This window comes from Camarhynchus parvulus, chromosome 7, assembly GCF_901933205.1.
Source record: "Camarhynchus parvulus chromosome 7, STF_HiC, whole genome shotgun sequence".
NCBI classification, from domain to species: domain Eukaryota; kingdom Metazoa; phylum Chordata; class Aves; order Passeriformes; family Thraupidae; genus Camarhynchus; species Camarhynchus parvulus.
The window spans coordinates 11890851-11911017 of NC_044577.1; the positions used below are offsets into that span (position 1 = coordinate 11890851).

At 45.4% G+C, this 20167-nt stretch overlaps 1 protein-coding gene across 4 annotated transcripts in view; it reads left to right on the forward strand.

The window, feature by feature from the left end:
- Window positions 1-11217: 11217 nt before the first annotated feature.
- The window catches only part of PLEKHM3 (pleckstrin homology domain containing M3), a 73971-nt gene continuing 65021 nt past the window's right edge, over window positions 11218-20167 (forward strand). For 2 of the 4 annotated variants that reach the window (XM_030952356.1, XM_030952359.1), the window contains exons 1-2: window positions 11756-11865; window positions 18363-19221. In XM_030952356.1, the coding sequence (XP_030808216.1) occupies window positions 18564-19221 (658 nt within the window). In that variant the 5' untranslated portion in view covers window positions 11756-11865; window positions 18363-18563. Of the gene's footprint in view, window positions 11266-11381; window positions 11461-11755; window positions 11866-16116; window positions 16344-18362; window positions 19222-20167 lie in introns of those variants that run through there. The other 2 variants (XM_030952358.1, XM_030952357.1) reach the window with 2 other exon arrangements.

Genomic DNA, 20167 nt, shown 5'->3' on the forward strand with positions numbered 1-20167 from the left:
TGGTGTGAGGCAGTGATGCTGCCTGCTCTGAGATGCCTGGAATACTTTGTGCTCATTATTCAGTGTCTTGCTGCTGACATACCAGTGAGATGATAAAAAGATGACAGTCCATGATAAATGTTTTGTTTAAGCCCAGAAACAGAGACAACAGCTGGCATATTTAAATTTTTTACACAGCTGAGTGTCTTGAGATATTTGAGGAGTGAAAAATTGTACTAATATCTTCTGTCAGCCAGTGTCCAGCATTGCTTTGTTCTGCAGACAGGTGGAGAGGGAGGGGTTGCAGTGGGGTGGCCCATGCAATCAGACAGGAGGTCTATGAGGTGGTACATGTAAGACATCGGAAAAAGTAGCACTGAAGGGAGAGGCAGTGCCAAAGTTCTAAATGTAGATGAGCTCTAAGCAATTTCCAGCATCATTAGGAGCCACTTCTGGAGTATCAGCATTGGCAGAGATGTGGTTATCTCAGCCTGGCCTGGCCTGATTTTCCACATCAGCTGATTGCCCTGCACTTCACCCTGAGTCCTTCCCCCTGCCCTGGCAGGAGCAGGAGTATGGCAGAGGCTGCAGTGTCCCTGCTTAGCACAATGCTCTTCTTTTCCTAAGAAAAGCCACAACACGTGTTTTGTGTGTGGGTCACTGGGACTCTCTGGCCTCAACATGAGTGCATGAAGTTAAAGCATCTCAGACTGTATGAAGGGAGAAGGAGAGATTCCTGGACTTCAGTGCTACTTATTCTGCACCTTGCAACCTTGAATGAAGTCTGTGATCATCCCAGCAAGACTGGACCAGTTTGGATTTAACACAAAGATTCTTCTTGCATTAACAGCTTCAAAACTGAAGCCTCATAGGGAGTTCAATTAGGTGCTTGATCTTTCTGGAATATTGGTGGCACTGATGGACAAGACTTGGATGTCAAAGACAGGACTGTAGGGGGATAGAAAATAAGAAAATAAAGATAGTATAGAAAGTAATCTTACCCCTAAGGAGTTGCAGCTGGGCCAATTAGCAAAGATTAGGAACAGGCCTGACTTTACCAGGCCACAGCTGTAAGCAATGAGAAGAAGAGTGCTATAAAAGAGTGGGGTGGCTGGTTGAGAAGGGGACTGGAGTCAGGTGGCTGCTTTGTGAAGAAGAAAGAGTCAGTGCTCCGAGGAGCTGCCCATGAGAAAACACCAAGAAGGTGTGAAACTTTTGAGATAAGGAGACAACAGTATGGAACCTCTGCAATAAGACAACAACACAGGACAGCAGACACTGGTGCAGAATCACTGGGAATGTCACAAACAACTGAAATCTGCAATGCCTGCCTGGCCTACAGAGCTGTGGTTTTCTTCTGAGCATGGAAGAAGGAGCTCTCTAAACTACTGAGCACTGGTATAAAGGTTGGTGTTACTTCTATGTACTAGTTTGGCTTGCAGGTTTCACCAGCAACTGTGTGTAGCAGCAAATCCATTTGACATTTCCTATCTTGTCAGGAGTTTTGCCTCACTCTGACATTCTTTGCTCTCTCTGTATTTTGAGAGAATTGCTGTGCCATAGAGAGAGGCTTCCTGTGCCCCAGGCACAACAGAAATACTGGAGTCCGTGGAGCAGAGACATACAGGCTTTAGCATGTTTGTGCTTGTCATCTCCACAACCACTCCCAAATGTGACCAAAAAATATGCTGGCTACATGGCTTCTTCTTTCCCTGGCTCTGGGAAAGGAAACTTGCCAACACACCCTAGAAGATTTAAACCGTAGCCCAAAGATGCCTTTCTCACTGACGTGATTTACTCAAGTAACACCATTTAGGTACCCCTGGGGAAAGGGAGCTCTAACACCACTGAAACAATCCTGTTTTGCTCCCAAATGCTGTAAAATGGAAGGCAAGACTAGAGAATCTCTAAATAGCCAACTGGAATATTGTGATCTGAGGTACCCCAAAGGATAATTTCGCCTGCTTATTATCCAAGTTCATTCTGTTTTCTTTTTTTATGTATTTTCTGGTGACAATGCTTGTCTAAACAATAAGCACAGCTCCAGGGCCAGAATCATCATCTTGCCAGTTTATAGTGGTCTCCTGTGAAAGCTAATAACCAGAGTGGACTCGCACAATCTGTACCTGTATTTCATGGATTAGGATGTAAACTAATATCCTGCCTTTTCCTGTCCTGGGAGTGTGTTTGCCTCATCATTCTTAGGGTGACAAGGTTTACCTATGTGCACATAACTAGCTTAAAGGATTTTGGTTTGGTTTTTTTTTTTTTTTTTTTTGGTTTTGTTTTGTTGGTTGGTTTTGGGGTTTTTTGTCAAAAAAAAAAAAAGAAGAAAAGAGTCAGATTTCCTTTATCTTACTGATATTTCCTTATATTTGCTCTCTGTTCTTTTAGGATGACAAAGGTACCAACTGCATTAATCCTTTTTGATGCTAGAGGGAGCTCATGGCTTGAGCAGTCAGAATGAATCGTGATACCTTGCACAATTCTTGAGGAAACACAGATGGAAAGTAAAGTGCTGTTGATGACTATAATGCACCTTTTTCCATCACTGGCAAAATTAGAAGGGCTGAATGTATCTGCTTAGGAAATTACACATGGCTTTCAGAGACACTCAGATGTTGAAATGCTGTAGCTGCCATTTCTTCTATATCTGAGCACCTCCCTGTTGTGACTGGATTTATCTTCCCAACTTCCTCTGAAGAAATAAGTTCTCTCTCTCTCTTGTATCCCTATGAATACACAGGACCTGTAACACTGGGAGCACTGTATTACTATGTGTGTGTATATATATGCACAAAATTCTCCAGAGCACCAAGGAGGAGACTTGAAACCACAAGGTAACATCGTGAAACATACTGACGGACTCTTTTGCCATCTCCTTGTCGTTCTTCATTAGGGATCTGTCACTGTATCAGTGCAGTTGACAGCACGTTAGCAACCAGAATTTGGGGTCTTTGGAGGCTAAAATGCAACCACACTTGAACTGGCCTAGCTTAAATATATTAGCTGATTACCCTAATCAGAACAAACTTTAATTTATATTGCATCCATTTCATCATTCAGAATTCTTGGTATGTGTACCTCCAATCCTAGTGGGCACCACTTCTCATCTGTTTAGCTATATTTCAGCTAATCCTTACTCCTTCAGGAGAAGCTCAGCTGTCACTGTACTGCTCGGTGAGGTTACTTGAAGTGTCAGGGCAACAGCAAAAGGACAATCATACCCTCCAGTGCCTGAGGCAAAGCAGGCTTGCTTGCAGTGCAGAGCTTTGCGAGCCGGGCTTGGCGTTCGTGCTGGGGCAGCTCTGCCGGGAGAGGGCAGTGATGCCTGGCCACGGGCTCCGGCAGAGTAGCCATGGTGGGCAAAATGTCATATATCGGATAGGAAGGTCCGTATAGACAGGTGCATGTTGGATATGACACAAAATCATCACTCAAATGCAAGTCCCAGTATGGATATAGATCCTGTTATAAGGAAGCCAGATCATGGGGGCTCTTGCAAAGGGCAGAAGATGGGAAGGCATTACAGTGGCATTGACTTCATAGATACCTATGCATAAGTACTACAGTTTTGATTTGCAGCTCAGTCTGATTTGTGGAATAGAGGATACTTTAGTCCTCTTCAGGGTATACTGAGAAATTGAGTGCCTAACCTTTTCTCCTTGGTATCTTGTGACACAGTTATCTAAAGCTTGACTGCTTGGGCTTTACTCTTACAGGATGCAGTAAGTACTAAAAGCGGTTCCTCTTTTGTAGGTGACTCCTTTGCCCAAGGCAAACTTATGTTCCTTTATCACCTAACAGGTTAATCTGCGTGAACACCAATACATTGCTTTTATTTACTTGGATTCCCTGTTAATTCTATCAGCCTTTTCCCCTTCTTTTTATTTGTGTCCTAGCTTTAAAAGTTAAAACGAAAAAGGCTGAGACTGTTACAACCCATACTGTTGAGGCTGACCATATTCTTGGATGTACTTTGAACATGAGTAGCATGATGCATAGATGGAGTAAAGAGGATTTTAGGTCCCAGGATAATATTTGTTAGCAGTTGTAGCTATGGGAAAATTATACCTGTGGGCCACATTTATGGTCTTGAGAGCTCTGGCCCTTATACCAGAAAGAAAAAGAGCCCTGAGGCTGCTCTAACTTCCATGGAACTGCAGCTCACCTGAAAGGCTAAAACATCAACCAGAGTCTCCTGCTCTGCTATTTGCTAATTAAATTAGCATTAAGATGAAGAGTCACTGTAGAGAAGTACAGAGGCAGACACTGAAGGTCTGGCTGTAACTTCATAGGAGAAAATAAAAGCAACTTGCTAGCAGCAGCAATTACAAGTGGCCAGCTGTTGTAGACTTTTTTTAAGGTAGAAGTCAATAGATTATGTTTGTGAAAGCCTTGGCATCTCAGACTTTTTCTAGATGGGATCTGGGTCAGGGTGCTCTATCCAAACCTTTCCAGGGGGATTGGGGTGGAAGTTATTGCTGTAAAACATCTGTTCACTCCTCTCACTCCAGCTTCAATATTTCCTTCCCACAGCATTTGCAGCATCCCAGCAAGGAGCTCACATAGGCTGTATCTACATTGAATGCAAGCAGTGTCTTGTGAGACATCCCTGAACTGGCTGGAGGCTCCACAGGGTTGTGCTGGCATGCAGAGGGACTGGCCCAGGCTCTGGGTGCAGGATGGCTGCTCACAGGGCCCCACAGATAGGTGAGTGAGGTGTTGCACAGACAGCACTGAGGTGTCAGTGTTCGTCCCAGTCCCAGAGCTGGCGGGATTGGTGCTGGATAGGGGAATCTCTGCACTTAGCTGCCTCCCATGGTGTAGATCTTCCTCTCTCCTGCCATGTTAAAGACCTCACAGGGCAAGTGAGCAATGTCCTGACACCAGAATAAGGCCAGTGCCTATTATGGGGAAGTTGAGGAAACCATGGACTGCACCAAAACAGGCCAGAAAAGGCCAAGACAAGGAGAGAGATGGGCTTGGAGCAGAGGTAGGCAGGGAGAGTTCATAGGCAAGTGGAGTAGAGCAGAAGACATGTCAGGAAATGAGAGTACTGAACATTCAGCTGCATCCCTTAAGGCTGCCTATACCTCCATAAGATGGGGAGGCTAAACATGGTGCAGGGATACAGAAGCCGCTCCTAGTCAAGACGGGAGTTCAAGAAAACTAGATTTCTCAGTCCCTATCAGTGTAGAGTTTAAGTGTTCTCAAATGTACCCTTGCAGCAGCATTTCCCTTTCTGGACAATGAAATGGAGATGTGTAGACTAAAGCAGCTCGCTTAAACTCGCACAGGAAGCCTGTGGCATACCAGAGGAATAAAGGAACAAAGTCATCACCCTAATGTGGCATTCCTGCCTGTAAACCTTTCTAAATGGGGCTGCATGGAGAGGTAAAAATGTCACGCAGTTGCTAGTGTCCCCCCATTCTAGTGAACCCTTGATCTACCAGGCTGCTGAGTGAGCCAGTGCTTCTCTGTGCCACTCCTGTTATCCAGGAGAATGGCCTGCAGGAATGAAAAGGAGGTGCAGGAAGCACCAGTTGAGGGCATTAGAGGGACAGGTTTTTGCTAAACTGGCAGAGCAAGACCTATTTAGTAGAGAAAGAAGAACTCTAAGGATACAAAGACAAAGCAGGGAAGTTGCATTGAACAAAACCAGGATGGCACTTGCAGAGATTAATAGCTGCTTCCTGTCCCATACAATATGTCTTCTCCTTGCAAACATGCACAAAAGATTTTCTGGAAATGCATACTTTAATCCTCCTTACTCCAGTCCAGTTTCCTCTGGGTTTCAAGACAAAGGTGCAATTGAATAAATGGCTCAAGTTACCTTAAATAAGATCAAACACAGTTCGAGGCAAAATCCAAAACTGCACAGCCAATGAAGGCCTTTTCATTGTTTTAGTAGGATTCAGATCAGATCCCAGTTAGATAGTTTATCCTACTGTAACAGGATAACAGCAGTACAGTGAAGTAGAACAACCTGGAGGAATTCACTTGCACTCATTGTCTGTTAGCTTCAAGTGCTAGTAAAATTAATAATAATAAAAACAAATAAAGGGGGAGGGTGGTGAGAGAATATCTCTGTACCAAACTATAGGTGTTAATGAGTGAGTCTAAACAGAACTGGGTTGATGATATCTGATGTAGTCATTCCCTGCTCACTGCAGGAACTAGACCTTGAGGAGGATAAATTGGACAAAGACTTGCAGACAAGATGGTGGCTCTTAGACCAAAGCTTTGCTTCCAAGACCTTACTTGCTGAGTTTCTATCTGTTTTGTACCTGATGCCTCACCTTCAGCTGTCCTAGTGTGTCTGAAGTTCCAAGTCTCTCATTGCCCATCCTATCTCTGTCACCGGGAGATAGGATACTGTGAGCTCTCCTCCTTTCAGCCTGCCGTGCACAAGCTGCTCGCTGAGCTTTCTGTCGTGAGAAGTCTAAAGACTCCCCCTTCTCATGACAAATCTCTGCTTGACCATCTCTCCTTTACATGCTGCAATTACTTGTTTTATGGTATCCATATCGTCTAAGCCATAAACATAAACCTACTTTTTTTCCCCACCTTTCTGTTAATTTCCCCTTGCTTTGAATGTCAATGAGATTTCAATTCCTTCTTCTGAGTCACTGCTTTTTGTTCAAATATTGTTTTCATTTGCAACAAAGGTGGCAGTATTATCTGCTAGTGGCAAAGAAAGAGGACTTTTAAAAACACTTATAAAGCAAAACCCATGCCAAAGGCCAGGTGCTGTGCTACTAGTAGTTGTTACTTTATGCATGTTTAATGATTATTCTTTTAAGAAGAAAACAAAGAATATAAACAGAAAGTGATTAACAGGAAGAAGGAAATTCTGAAAACAGGATGGATTTGCTATATGAGGAGTCTGATCCTGAAGTGCGATTCAGGAAGGTGAAGGAATACCAGTGATCTTGATATGCTGCAGTAGGACTCTGGAGAAAGAACAGTATCAACTTCCTAGCTCTGCCATGGCAAGAATGACTTCAGGTATTATTTAATTTCACTGAGGCTTAGCTCTCTGTGTGTAAAGGGTGATTGTTCCTTCTTTGACTTGCAAGATTGTTCTGAGACATTTTTATCCTATAGAGATGGTGTTCAGAGGAGCACCTCAGAGAAGTTTCTTTTGTTAGAAGAGATGCAGTTACTGGTAAAATGTTGTAAAGGCAAAAATCATGAAAATTTCAAAACTACCAAGCTCTGAGGAAACTCCTTTGTGGAGGCTGTTTCTTCAAACCAGGTGGGTGGTTTAAGTGAGGAGTCTGTCTCCACATATCTTTCTTCCTCTGTGATAAACCTTTAGCACCAGGATATTTGCCTAAGCGGAGAGGACTGGGTGATGCCTGTGCAGAGAATTTTGTTATTCCATACCTCAGCTGAATGAAGTAATTTATCATAACAAAAGAAGCTCAGCAGTGAGGTTCCCAAGACTGCTGCCCTGCACATGTACAAGCACAAAGGCATTGCTTTGTCTCTGCAGTCCATGGACTGGTTGTGCAGTACAACCATCTACTTGAAGGTGAGATAGACTAGCATGGTGTCCCTAGCTTGGCTTCAGTAAAAGACCTTCCCAAGTGCTGGGGGAATAATTTCCTTTTATTGTTCTTGAGATTCCTCATTGGCTAAAAATGAGTCTAGAAGTTCTTAACCTTGTATCCACACCACCTTGGAACAGGCTGTATTGTTCAATACTCATTATCTGTGTGTACCATTACAGGTCTCTCTTTCAGTGCTGTCTTTTGCAGACACCTCCTGAGACCTCTTGGCCCCATTTCAGTGTTTTAGTGACTAGCATGCATCTGACCCTGTAATATTGCAAATTGCCACAAAAACTGGCTGGCCCCTTAGAGCTGGTGGTTGAAGATGGGGGCAGTTTAGGAGCCCTCCAAAGAATTTCAGCTGCATGCTCCTGAAAGTGGCTCTGAAGAATGTCGGGATAGAGGTTCATGCCTGCTTTTGCCTCTGTCCATCTCTTCATCACCAGAGAACAGCTCACAGCCAGAAGGTAGGAGACATGGTCCCATGCTAAATCCCAGCCTCCCTTCTCTGGCAGGGTGGGAAGAGGAGGCTGCTCCAGTCGTGCCTTCCCAGCAGCATCTCCCAGTCACAGCTGCTGGATAATGGACAGCAGCCCCAGGTTTTGCTGCGAGAACTTAATCTGCACTGTCGTCCCTCATTACTGCCACTCAGTGCCGTCGTGTCCAGCCATGAAGGGTCACAAGATGACATGAGAGAGGTCGGGCAGGGTGTGTACAAAAAGGTCTGGCAAGCATGGGGAAATATGGAAAGGCTAAAAAGAGAACAGCTACCCAAACGATGCTCCAAGCGGCTCGGTGGGGATGGGGCTGAACGCGGCTGGGTTCTCACTAAGTTTTCCCGAAGGTCACTCTGCAATATGGTAACTCCCAGCCCGGCTGTCAGTGCCCATAAAGGCAGCTCTCCTCACAGGGCGGGGGTGGGGAAGGGAAGGAGGTTTGTTTAGAAGCATTAGTGCACCCCTCCCCCGGCCCCATTAGTGGCCCTTATTAAACCAACACAGACAAAGAGCAAAGATGCCCTCGTTAATGGAGAGTCTTCGATAATTACTCTGCTCTGCCGCTTCTTTTGGGGCCTGAATAGCCTTTGAATAATGTTTCTCTTGCTGTGGTTGCAGACAATACCCTCGCAGACTGCTTTAAGCGGTGCCAATCCCATTAGCAGAAGAATAGCAGAGCTTTCTGGTTGTGTGGGTGTGTGTGCTCACGGGAGGACAGCGGGCTCGCAGTGGGAACACACTACGCTGCCCACTGCCTCGCTCTTCTCCCCTGCCCTCCAGGGCCTAAGGAAGCAAAGCCTGCAAGTGCTGGGCCAAACTCCCTCTCAGAAACCATCTCCCTGTTTAATCTCCCCGTACCAGGGGCTTGTGAGAGCCGCGCTGCTACTCACTGCAGGAGCGCAGAGCCGGGCATGGCTGCTTACCAGGAGGGAAGGGAAGGGCTGGGAGGCAGAAACCCCGCAGGACTGGAGTGCCTCCAGCTTTTCCTCATGCTCCCCAGGCACAGCTCTTCTCGTGCCCACACAAAATTCCTAAGGGGATGGAGGCCCAAGAGCCCCCAAAATCAGAATCAGGCAGAGCTGCTGCTTTACTATACAGAGACACTCATCCTTCTGCATGTAGTTGATTACAGAGCATGAAAATGGGTGTACCACCCAATTTTGGGAGGGTTAATTTTGTGCTGCACACCCCAAGCAGGAAGCTAATTAGTGTGTTCAATGGGTAGCTATCAGCCAAACTTGGAAGAGTTGGGATAATTCTACCTGAGCCTTTCTCTTTGATCTCCCCTTCTGCATGATAAGTGAAAATAGTGTATAGCCGGGCTGGCTGTGGTGTTTAATTTAATCATCTGATGATATTTATTTTCACAAACACAAACTCCAGCAACAATTATCAGAAAGGCTTCATCTTGTGCTGAACGCTCCAGTTAATGGCCTTTCTGTGAGGAAATAGCTTCTATGTAGGGAGTCAGTAATTAAAACGTGTGAAAAAAGGCCACTTTTTCAGAGGCAGTGGAAGACTGGTGGGTCTAATGCTCAGCTGGTATGAGCTGTCAAGTCGGGCAATGGCCGCAATAAATGGGCATTGCTCTTTCCACATTATGCCAGCAAAGGATGTGCCCAGAGGGTTGTTGAGACTTTCCCAGTTTGAGAAGGAGGTTTGGATTCTTGTGAGCAGGAGCCAAATTTAGGAATACATGGTGCAATGATCTGGCCTTTGTAAGATGATTCTGGAGTACTCATGGAAGATGTTCAGATTGAAGGAGCACTTGGTCCTGCAAACTGTCCCACAAGGAAAGCAGCTGTTTCCAGTATTGCTAAAGAGAGACATTTTTTCCCTCTTTCAACACATTGTTGAAACTAAGGAAAAAATGACATCTGACACATTCCCAGTAGCAGGAAGATGAGTTCCTTTATGTGTTTGTCATATGGAAAAACAATGTACAATTTTTTTACTCATACAGGTAACCACCATATGGCTTCATGCACAGTTCAGCGTTGGGCCATGTGCTGATGGTTGGTGAGCAACAAGGACAAAGCTGGAAGTCAAGCTGTGAGGAAGGTTCTGATAGATAGCCACCACTATGTCTTTAACCAGTATATCTTACTGGAAACAGCTTGTGATTTCATGTTGAGGGACAATGATATGCTTAAAAATGAAAAGTGCAAAATGTAAAGCTTACATTCTGAAAGATATAGATAGTAATAACAACAACAACAATTTTTCAAAGGTCCCTATTTCTTCAGAACTGAGAGTGTTTTTCTGCAACTTTGAAAGATAGTGTTGATATTTGGGGTTTTTTTTTTTCCTCTCTCCATTGGCAAACAGGCTGCAGGAAGAAAAATATCTACTAGAGAAATCGACTAGAGCAATCAGAAGCAAGGAAGAGAGAGGTTTTTTACTGTGTACATTGCCTGCTTTTTCCCCCTGACAGCTGTGTCCCCCCCAGGTAATGGACCAGCATGCCCTGTGCACGCTCTGGTTGGGTCTGAAAGGAAATGTTTAGTTTGTAACTGGAAGAGAGGCAAAGTTCTGAAACATTGTCAGACACAGGAGTTCTAGAGAGTCTCTTTCCTTCTGAGGGGCCCAAGACATAACTGTTTAAGTACCATTTGACAAAAGGATGGATGGTGATAAATAACAGGTAATGATACTGCCTTGTCCTTTGTGAGATCTAGGTGGATACAGCTGAATTGGAATTAAAAAAAAACCAATCCTTGACTGTTACCCAGTGAAGAAGCCATTCATCTTTGGGAGCAGGACTTGGAATGTATGGTGGTCTAGTAATATGTTATTTTTGGAGGCCAAGATTAATTAGTTTTCAGCCAGATTAACTGGTATTTTGTATGCCAAAGGCTCTCATTTATCCTTGCTGTCACTGAAGTGAGATAACCCATTCAAATACTACTTAGTTAATTGTGCCAGTTGCATTTTGCAGTATACACTAAATGGTTGATGTGTGAAGAGATGAAAAACTACTGAAGCTGAGCTAACTGCTGCCTTTTGCTGTGGATTGTGAATCTGCTTGATGGATTCAGTTCAGCACCACATCTTGTGGTTTCACTTCAGCACCAGCCTGGTCTCTGCAGCTCAGCACAGCACCACCGACTCTCCAGCGGCACAGCCAGCGAGACACCAGCCCCCCCTGAGCCCAGACCTGTGCACGGTGCTGGTGAGAGGTGGTCTGTGTACATGGGGCGTCAAAATTCAGGTGCATCCCTCATCCAGAGGTGGCTATTTCTTGCCGTGAGGTTATTTTTACAGACCAGTATTGCCGGGTGGGTTGCCATGCTACCTGAAACAAGCCTTTTGTAATTGTCTTGTCTTTGTTTTCCTTGGGCAACAGGTTCTGCTGGAGATCCTTTTGCTGCCCTGTGGCGATATGGATTCATGCACCACGCTGCTCCTGCAGCCTTCGTGCCTAGGTGAGCGAGCCCGCCCTTGGGACTGTTGAAATCCCGTTAGGATTTGTGTTTCCCATCTCTCCTGAAGCCAAGTGCAGCTCCCTGAGAACTTCGGCTGCTTTAAACTTGGAAAGGTGTAGCTTTACCCTGGGTGTTTATACAGGAAATCCGTGGTTTTCCTAGTGCCGTGTTTTAAGGGAAGCGAGACTGGCGGGTTGCCGGGACGGGCGGCGGCCGATGCGCGCTCCGCGGGCGCGGCGCTGGCGGCGGCAGGAACCTTGGTGCGCGGAGCCGTTTCCCGCGGCGGCCGGGACGGCTTTGCGGCAGGACGCGGCGGCGGGAGGGGCGGCCGGGCAGGGCCAGCGCGGGCCCCTCCCGGAGCACGGGCCCCTCCCGGAGCGCAGGCACGGCGCGGCCCGGCCGCAGGTAAATAAACAAACCCTCCCTTCGGGCCGCGGGCGGGGCGGGGCCCCAGGGGGCTGCGAGGCTCCCCGGCCCCTCCGGGCGGGCGGCCGGACCGGCCTTCCCGCAGCCTTGGCCGCGCTGCCTGCCCGCCCGAGTGTGCGGGGCTGTGTGCGAGGGCCCGGGCGCGGCCGCGTTCGCATTTCTAGCACAAACACGGCTATAGTCATGTGCTCGTCTGGAAGGACATGTTCCCCTCTGCATAAAAAGACCCCCTGCTTTCGTTTTCCCCACCCGGCTCACGGTCTCGTCAGGAATTTGGGTGCTCCTCGAGTCAGACTCCAGTATGTGTAGGCACAGGGTGCTGACATCCCTCTCTATTTTAATAGCCCCGAGTGTGACATAATGCCGTGGTCTTACCTTGCAGTAAAATTGCTTCTTTTAAGGAGCAGGCACCCAGACACAGCTAGTGGAGTTACACCTTCTGGGATCAAATAGGCCTGCAGGGAGTCTGTGTTATGTGGGAATGAACGTGTGCTAGCTGGAGTTAGCAGCAGGAATGCTGGGGTCACTGGCAGCACGGGGAGAGGTGAGGGAAGAAACTCGGGTGTACATTTGTGTAGGGCATCATGGCTTGCTCTGATCTGTTCTGCAAATATCCACAAACGATCCTCATCCTGCAAAGCTTTACAGTCCAGCTGCTGAGATTTTTAATGGTTATTCATCCCCAGGAAGTGACACAGCCCTTCATTACTTGGTGGTGCTCCCCAGCCAGGAGGGATGTGTGTCATTTGCTGCAAGGCAAACGAATGAGTGATGAAGATCTTGGGAGAGCTGTCCAGCAGTCAGTTGAAGGACAAGAAATCTTTCTGCTGGTCTGTCTTCCTCCACTCCTGGGTGCTCCTCAGTCTCTGGCCCCAGTTTGTTCTAGTGCAGGCTGTTGGGCTCTTTGCAGCTTAGTATTTCTTGGGTTTTGATCAGTGTTTCCAAATGACAGTTAAAATTAATGTATACTGTAAGCACTGTTTATTGTGCATGACTGGGTGAGCTGTTCTGGAGCTGTGGTAGGTTGGTTCTCCACACAGGGAGGATGCCTGGGGAGCTTCCTTGTTAAAGGGTGAGATCAGCAGCTGGGGAAAATCTGTGCTTCACTGAGCCAGACTCGTGTCCTTGCTAAGGGTCTGCTTCCCTTCCCAGAACGTGGCATTCTTCTTCCTACCTGATTTCACTTCTTTCTTCAGTTCAAGTTTTCGCAGTTGTTTTTTTTTGTTTTGTTTTCTGTAGAGTAGAAGAGATCACAGCTTCTTTTAGCTTGACTGTAATTAGGCCCCAGGTTAATTGCAGTGTAACTGCTGCTTGCCTCTCCCTGGGTCTAGCAGACAGGATGTGGGAGCTCTTCTTCATTGATAAACGTTGGCAGTTAATTTCATCCTTAAGGATAATGAGACTGGCAAACAGGTGGGTTCTACAGTTTTTGTGAGTTTTTCCTGAATATTGCCAGTGGGTTTGTGCAGGAATATCAGTCAAAAGATATTTATGTAAGACATTTTAAAGTTGGAGTGGTCTGAAAAATGTAAGCAATGCATTTCTGTTTGTCTGTTGGGGAAAGAGGCCTTTGGAGAGAGGCTTTAAAAATGTGATCTAAAGACAATTGCCTAGGTGATGTTGAACTAACCACTGACTGTTATATGGCAACTTTTGAAATTGTGGTTTCCTCTATATGAAAAGTTTCTTGTAGTTTTCTCTTCCTTTTGAAGTACTGTCAATTTCCTCCAGCCATTGAAATGGTGAATCTAACAAGCTTGTGTGCTCTGTCTCACTTGATGTACATGGCAGTACATCATCTGGGGTTTTGGAATCACTTGGGAAAAGGCTTGCCTTGTGTGCCACGGGAACAAATACAGCCAGGATCCAAGGGAATGTGATAGTTTGCACAGGGACTGTGTCCCAGCTGATGCTCACTCTCTATAGTTGTCCCTTGTGAAATTCCTCATCAGTTGCCTCTCCAGGTTGGGTGTGACAGGCAAGCAGGAGTGCAGCCTTCAGTTGCTGCTCAGAGAGCTGGTCACTGCACTGCCTGGGGCTCATAACCATTCGGAGGGGAAGTGTCTTGAACCAGGACTCTTCAGCTCCTTGTGCAAGCACTTTGTGCCAGTGATGTGCAGAACTGCATAAGCAATGCTAAAAGCTATGTGTGTGACAGCCACCTGTGCATCCTTGTTCTCTCTTCTGTCCACTCAGGTGTGCCCACCTGACAAATACAGCTCAACTTTTTAATTACTAGGTAGCACCTAAGTCATCAGCTTCATAGCTTCTTTCAAGGATTCTGCACAGCAGAGCCTGGTTTTCAGGGACTGTCATTGACCTAAGTGTGCCCTGTTTAGATTCAGGGCAACACTTGTCTGATGTGAGCTACAGAGCAGGTCAGAAATCTTGAAGCAGCAAAACCTGTAGGTTGTGATTGTTTGAAGCACCACCGGAGGACATTGAGGTCACAGTGGGAGGTTGCTCAGACTGACAGGTAGAAAAGCTCAGTAGGTACTTAGCTGTGCCAGCCCCAGTGGATTGCATTCAGAGACAGTGCATCAGACTCTTCAGATGTGTTCAGACCAGGTTTGTCTGGACAACACATAGCCCATGAACTGGACTGTAGTGGTCCAGGCCTACAACATAAGAGAAATAAAAGTCCCTAGGCTGCTTGAATTTGCTCTGCTACCCAATTGTTACACAACTGAAAGAATCTCTCTCTGTTTTCCTTCTTGGCCTTGGAGTTCCAGCCCACAGTTGTAATGCAGTGTGAGATAAGCAGAGCTGGTTCCCACAGGAGGTTCCAGTGTGTTGGGAAGGGGATAGGGCAAGCTCCCCAGTGCCTGAGGCACCCCTGCTCTCTGTTTGCATACAGGTAGCTTGTAGAATTCCTCTTGTGCTCTTGAGATAAAATTGTCAGAAACCCTGGTCTTTGCGAGGAATCTGAGCTCAAGACTCATTAAGAATCAGTGAAACTTGAGGGACTTTTAATATTTCCTGTCTCTGGCTACCTTTTACTGACTGAGAGCTCCTGTAATTTATGCATTTCCTCATGAACATCATTGATAGTTCCTTTCTGATTCTCTCTCCAAATGCTAGAGGAAAGGTGAAGTCTCTATTTATCTTTTGTGTATCACTTGTTGTGTTAAGCATCTCTATTATCTGGAAGAGAGGTAGGAAGTTTTCTGAGCACCAAAACCAACAAGATTGCTTATCAAGTTGTGTGAAGTCTCCTATTGTTCCTTTCTGCTTTTCCCCTCTGCTTCACAGCATTTTCTGTGCTTTTTAAATTTTACCATGCAATGCTTGGGTATTTTCCATAACCCATGAGGATCCAGAAAACGTATCAGGAAGTGAAATGATCTCTTCCAATGTATGTTCCTTGGTATTTGTCATTCATGACTTTTCTCTGTGTCAGACTGTGCTGTCACCCAAGTTAGGCCCATGTGGCTTCTCCAAGGGAGGTAATCTTTAGTAAATTGAACTTCAGTGTCTCATGTGCTATGACCAGTAATCCTTGCTGTTTACCTCAGCCATGTGAGTGATGGGGCTGCTATAAACTTGTGATAGTAAAGACTTCTTGTGTTGTAAGTGCACGTTAATTATCTGCCTGCTGCATGTTCATGCTGGGCAGATGTACAGAAAACTGTTTTTCAGCTGCTGCAATCCCTGTGTCCAAAAGTTTTTGCTGAGTACAATGCAGCATGTTCCTTCATCCTTTTTTCACTAAGACCAGTTCCCAGGGTCCTGGATGAGCACAAATCCAAGCTTATGGTTGTCCACAGCTTCATCAATCTATAATAGTTTGGGCTGATGCTTTGTTTTTTCTCTCATATTCATTGCCTTAGACTGAATGTCTTTGGAAAATTTAAGGTGTTTCAAGAAACAATACATAAAGCAATGCATTTTATAGTAACTTAAAAAGAGTTTAACTTATTCTGTTGTTTGCCTTTTTTTACCATTCCCATGAAGGAAGTGATTTTCACTGCTTCCCTCCTGGAGGAGATTGTGATGAAGCTGTTTACTGCCGTGTCAGAGTTTCCTTTCATTTGGCACCAAATCCATGCAGACATCTCAATTAAATTTTTGTTGAGTGCTGCTGTCAGAAAGTGCCTAATTGCATTTATGGAGGATATGTAATTGCAGGATCCCAGTGCTAGTGGGAATTACTGGCACAACTCTTTTGGTGGTGTAGGGGGGGATGAGCCTGCCACCACTGATGTCACCTTTCACATCTTCATTGAGCAGGGCAAACAGACTAGCTGGGAAGATATGAATGCTGCAGTTTATGGACTATGTGATACAGGGGCCTGTCATCTTCTCACGACCATGTGATTCAGCATCCTCCTGGCTGTGAGGTCAGTTTGTAGTTTGGCATCACCACACTTGGCTGGCTGGCAGCTCCAGTCTCGCAGGATCCAGAGAAACGTTCAGCTGCTTGAAGCCTCTGGCATTTAAACATGAACTTGTTAAACGTAAGTTCAGTTTTTATCCTTGCTTGCCACCTTTCCTAGGGACTTAAAGAACAGGCCAGTATTGTTTTGCTGTCACTATAGTGCTGCAGTGGCATGTCACAAGCCCTTCTGGAGTGATTGCCACTCCATGAGGCCGCATCTTTGAATGGACCAGGCTGTAGCCTTCACTGCAGGCCTGTGGTTATGTTGGTGCTAGTTTTGTTCAAGTGAATGCTTCTTGCAGTTTGCAACTTCAAAATATCATTCTTGCTGTAAAAATATGCTACAGAAAGGTGTAGAATAAGTGGACAGGTTTCACCACCTGTGTCCCTTAGGCTGTTCTTGAGCTCCCAAGCTCTGTGGTAGCAGGGAGCAGAACACTGTTCTGGGTCTGCTGGCAGGACTGAGCTTCAAGAGTAAACTCAGTGCTGCATTAAGCTGACAATGCAGATGTGCCCAGGATGACTTAATTTCCCACTGCTGTCAACTGGCACAGTTACACATATTTGCAAAGAGTCTGCTCCCAGGCTGTTCTGATTTGAAATAACTCCAGGTCTGTTTTGTTCAGCCCTCTGGTTGTGGTTTTGTCTCTATCTTCAGTGTCTTACTCTGTGTTCACATAATTGAAGCTGATCCTACCCCTGATTCACTATGAGACTAGTAAAGTGACTCCTTGCAAAGAGTTAAGGGGAGAAAGATCTCCGCAGAAAGGCTTGATGTTCCAGAGTTGTGTATGTGATTAGTTATTGCTTTTGAAAGTTACTTAGTTGGAGTGTCTTTGTGGATGTCATAGTCTGAACTGCAGATCCACTGGGAGGGAGGGTGAGCTGCTGCCTTTGAGCACAACTGTGTCATGGCTGGCTACAACTGAAGCAGGGCTGGGAGGAAGCCACTGTGGGGATTGTGGAGGAGATTGGTTTGTGCTACAGAATTCTGTGCCCCCTCCTTTTGGGGTTGCTGGCCACCTTCCCCTCTTCTTCTGGCTTGCTATAGTAAAGGGTGCCTATTTAAGCAGCTTTCCTAACAGAAATTAGGCTAAAAGACTGTTCAGGATTAAAAAAAAAACCCACCTTAAATAGAAGTATTATCTGGTTTTGATAGATGTTTTTTTCCTGCTAAGCATAAATCTTCATGGGTCCTGGTAGCACTTCAGCAGCATTTACAAGCTAATGAGCTGCTAATTATTGGCCCAGCCCAGCTAATTAGTTTTGTTAGGAGTGTAATAATCTAGGTAGAGCTCTGAGCTAATGCTGCTTTGCTGCTTCTAGGACTTGAGCTGATGTGTTCAAAACTCTGACTTTTAAGCTGTTCTGCATGTACAGGCTCTGGGTACTGTGATTTGTCTTAGGAGACTTGAGGGCTATTTTCCTGCCAGTACAAATGCCCAGTCTCCAGGTCCCAAGAGCTCGCAGACATTTGCCAGGTTACCCCAATTTAAACATACCTACTTTGCTTTTCCCTTCAGCATGGCAGCACTGCGGATGGAGCTTCAAGACAGCAGCAGACTTGATTTATTTGGCAAATGTCACAGTTCTGTTCATGTAGATGGGTAGGCAAGGTAGCTGCTGTAAAACTCATGTTGGTCTCCACAAAATTCCAAGTTCAAGCAATCTTGGACAAAAAGGCAAACTATTTGGGGCCGGTTAGCCTATGTCATGACCCTGTAGTTTATCAACTTTTTCTTAGAAAAAATAAAGGGAGGGAAAGGCCTAAGGGAAACTCTGTGAAGCATTCCTTAGGTGGCTACCTCTCAATGCAGCTTTCTGAAGCTTGGTTAACAAATGATATTGCTTTGGTTTCCATCATCTGGTGTCTCATCCTGCTCTCTGCAGCTTTCAGTTCAAAAAGTGATTATACGCAGAGTTCATACAGAGTGAACAACAGAAACCACAAAGGATTTCTTCATATGCAGTAATTTTGGTGCCAATTGAAGGAGAAAGTTAAATGAAGGGGATTATGACTGTGAAAGGGGCTATGTGATTAAACATATTTACATGGGGTTAGACTCTTACTGATGTGATGTTTTGCTTTTCTTTACAGGTACTCTTCATCCTATGAGCTGTTTTTGTACAGGGACCATAGCCCACTTGATCAGTGAGTGTTAGATCTTCCCTCTGAAGACAAATTGAGTTGGTTACTTCCTACCACTATGGGTTGGAGTTGGTGAATGTGCTTGCCCACCATGTGCAAGTTAATGGTGTGCCAAGGATAGATGTGAAGCAGGTCTTTGGGTCCATATTGATGTGGTATCTGCTTAACTCATCGCGCCGCCTTGAGCCCACAGCAGCACAGGACATGGAGGCTCTTGAAGTGGATGACATTAGCCCTGCCTTGGAAGTGACTGAAGACTTTTTCAATAGTTTTGATACTAAGCTTGAAAAGATTGTGCAACCCTCTGAGGTGTATGGTGTACAGGAGGTCCCGGAATTGGTTGGGCATGAGGTATTTGATCAGATAACAGAGAGCAGGAACCTGAGGAACGTCGCCTCCTTAGCCAAAAGTAGCCTCATCTGGGATCACTGCAAAAATGGCCTCCTGGAAAGCAAAGCTCAGACAGTGTTCCCTGCCAAAGACCAGTGCATGGTGCAGAGGGGAACAGCTGCTGACAACCTTGCCTGGGCAGGGGAAGGGGACACCACAGCTTTTAATATCTTCAAGATCTGCCAGCGGCGGAGGGATAGGCCTCGCTCAGTGAATGACATCCTGGTGCAGAATGAGGAAGCCTCTATGTTCAAACCAGGTCACAACAGGTCACGCTCTGACATCAGCCACGTGAACTGGAGAGTGGTCTTCACAGGCACCTCCCTGCAGCAGCCACCTGCAGCTGGTCAGGACAATAACTGTGCTCTGCTTTCCTACCTGGCACTAACCAAGGGAGAGGATATCCAAGGAAACACAGGTTTGTGCTGGTGCTTTGTTTGTGTTTATATGAGGAGTTTCCTATCTGATTTTAATATTTGTCTTGAAAGAGGAGCTGAGTGTTAAAAAACACAAAAAGCCCACTCAAAATCCAACTGTGAGGTGAAGAAAAGAAGAAAATCAGTATGGCTCTTTTGTCTTTGATGTAACTTTGTGTGTTTGCCTGCCTAAGGATCATTTTTTAAACTTACTTACCTTGATTTCTGTTCTTTTTATGGTTTAAATATCTAAAGTTGTTTTACTTTTTGCTTCTGTCTTATTCGGTTTGACTCAGGAAAAATTATTTATTTGCTATATATTTCTGATCATTTCTTTGAATGATTTTCCCAAACTTAAAAAAAGCTTTGAATGCTAAAGCTATTGGGAGAATGGCAAATCCAAACAAAAGCAGTTTTCATAAAGTGAAAGAGCAGCCATTAAAAAGAGTGTGTACAGAGCTTTACTGTAAGGCCCAACATCTCTGCTCTCTTTCTTTAAATAATGCTGTATTTTCAGTCCATAAGCAAGGAACAGAAACTAAAGCACTCAATTTGTCAATATGAAGGCATTCCTGCCAGCATTGTGTGGGACACAGGAAGTGCTGTTATCAGATTGAGGCAGGCATCTCCAGTGAGCCAAATGAAGCTGTGTTTCAGCAGGTGGTATTCTTCATTTTCCTTTCCCAAGCACTGCACTGAAGAGGTTCTGCTCAGGACTTTGGAAACACTGCCCCAGTGTCTCCATCTCCATGATTTATTTTGTAGGTGTCAGAAATGGGCTGGGCACTTATGGAGAGGAAGAGCAGCTAGTGCCACAAAGATTTTTGTAATCTAAGTAAAGGCAGGGCTTAACTAAAAATCAAGAGATTGTGAAAGGGTGCATGTATGCATACGGTGGCTTGACTCCAGTTATTAATAGATGGCCTGTTTAGGGTTAAAACAAACTTT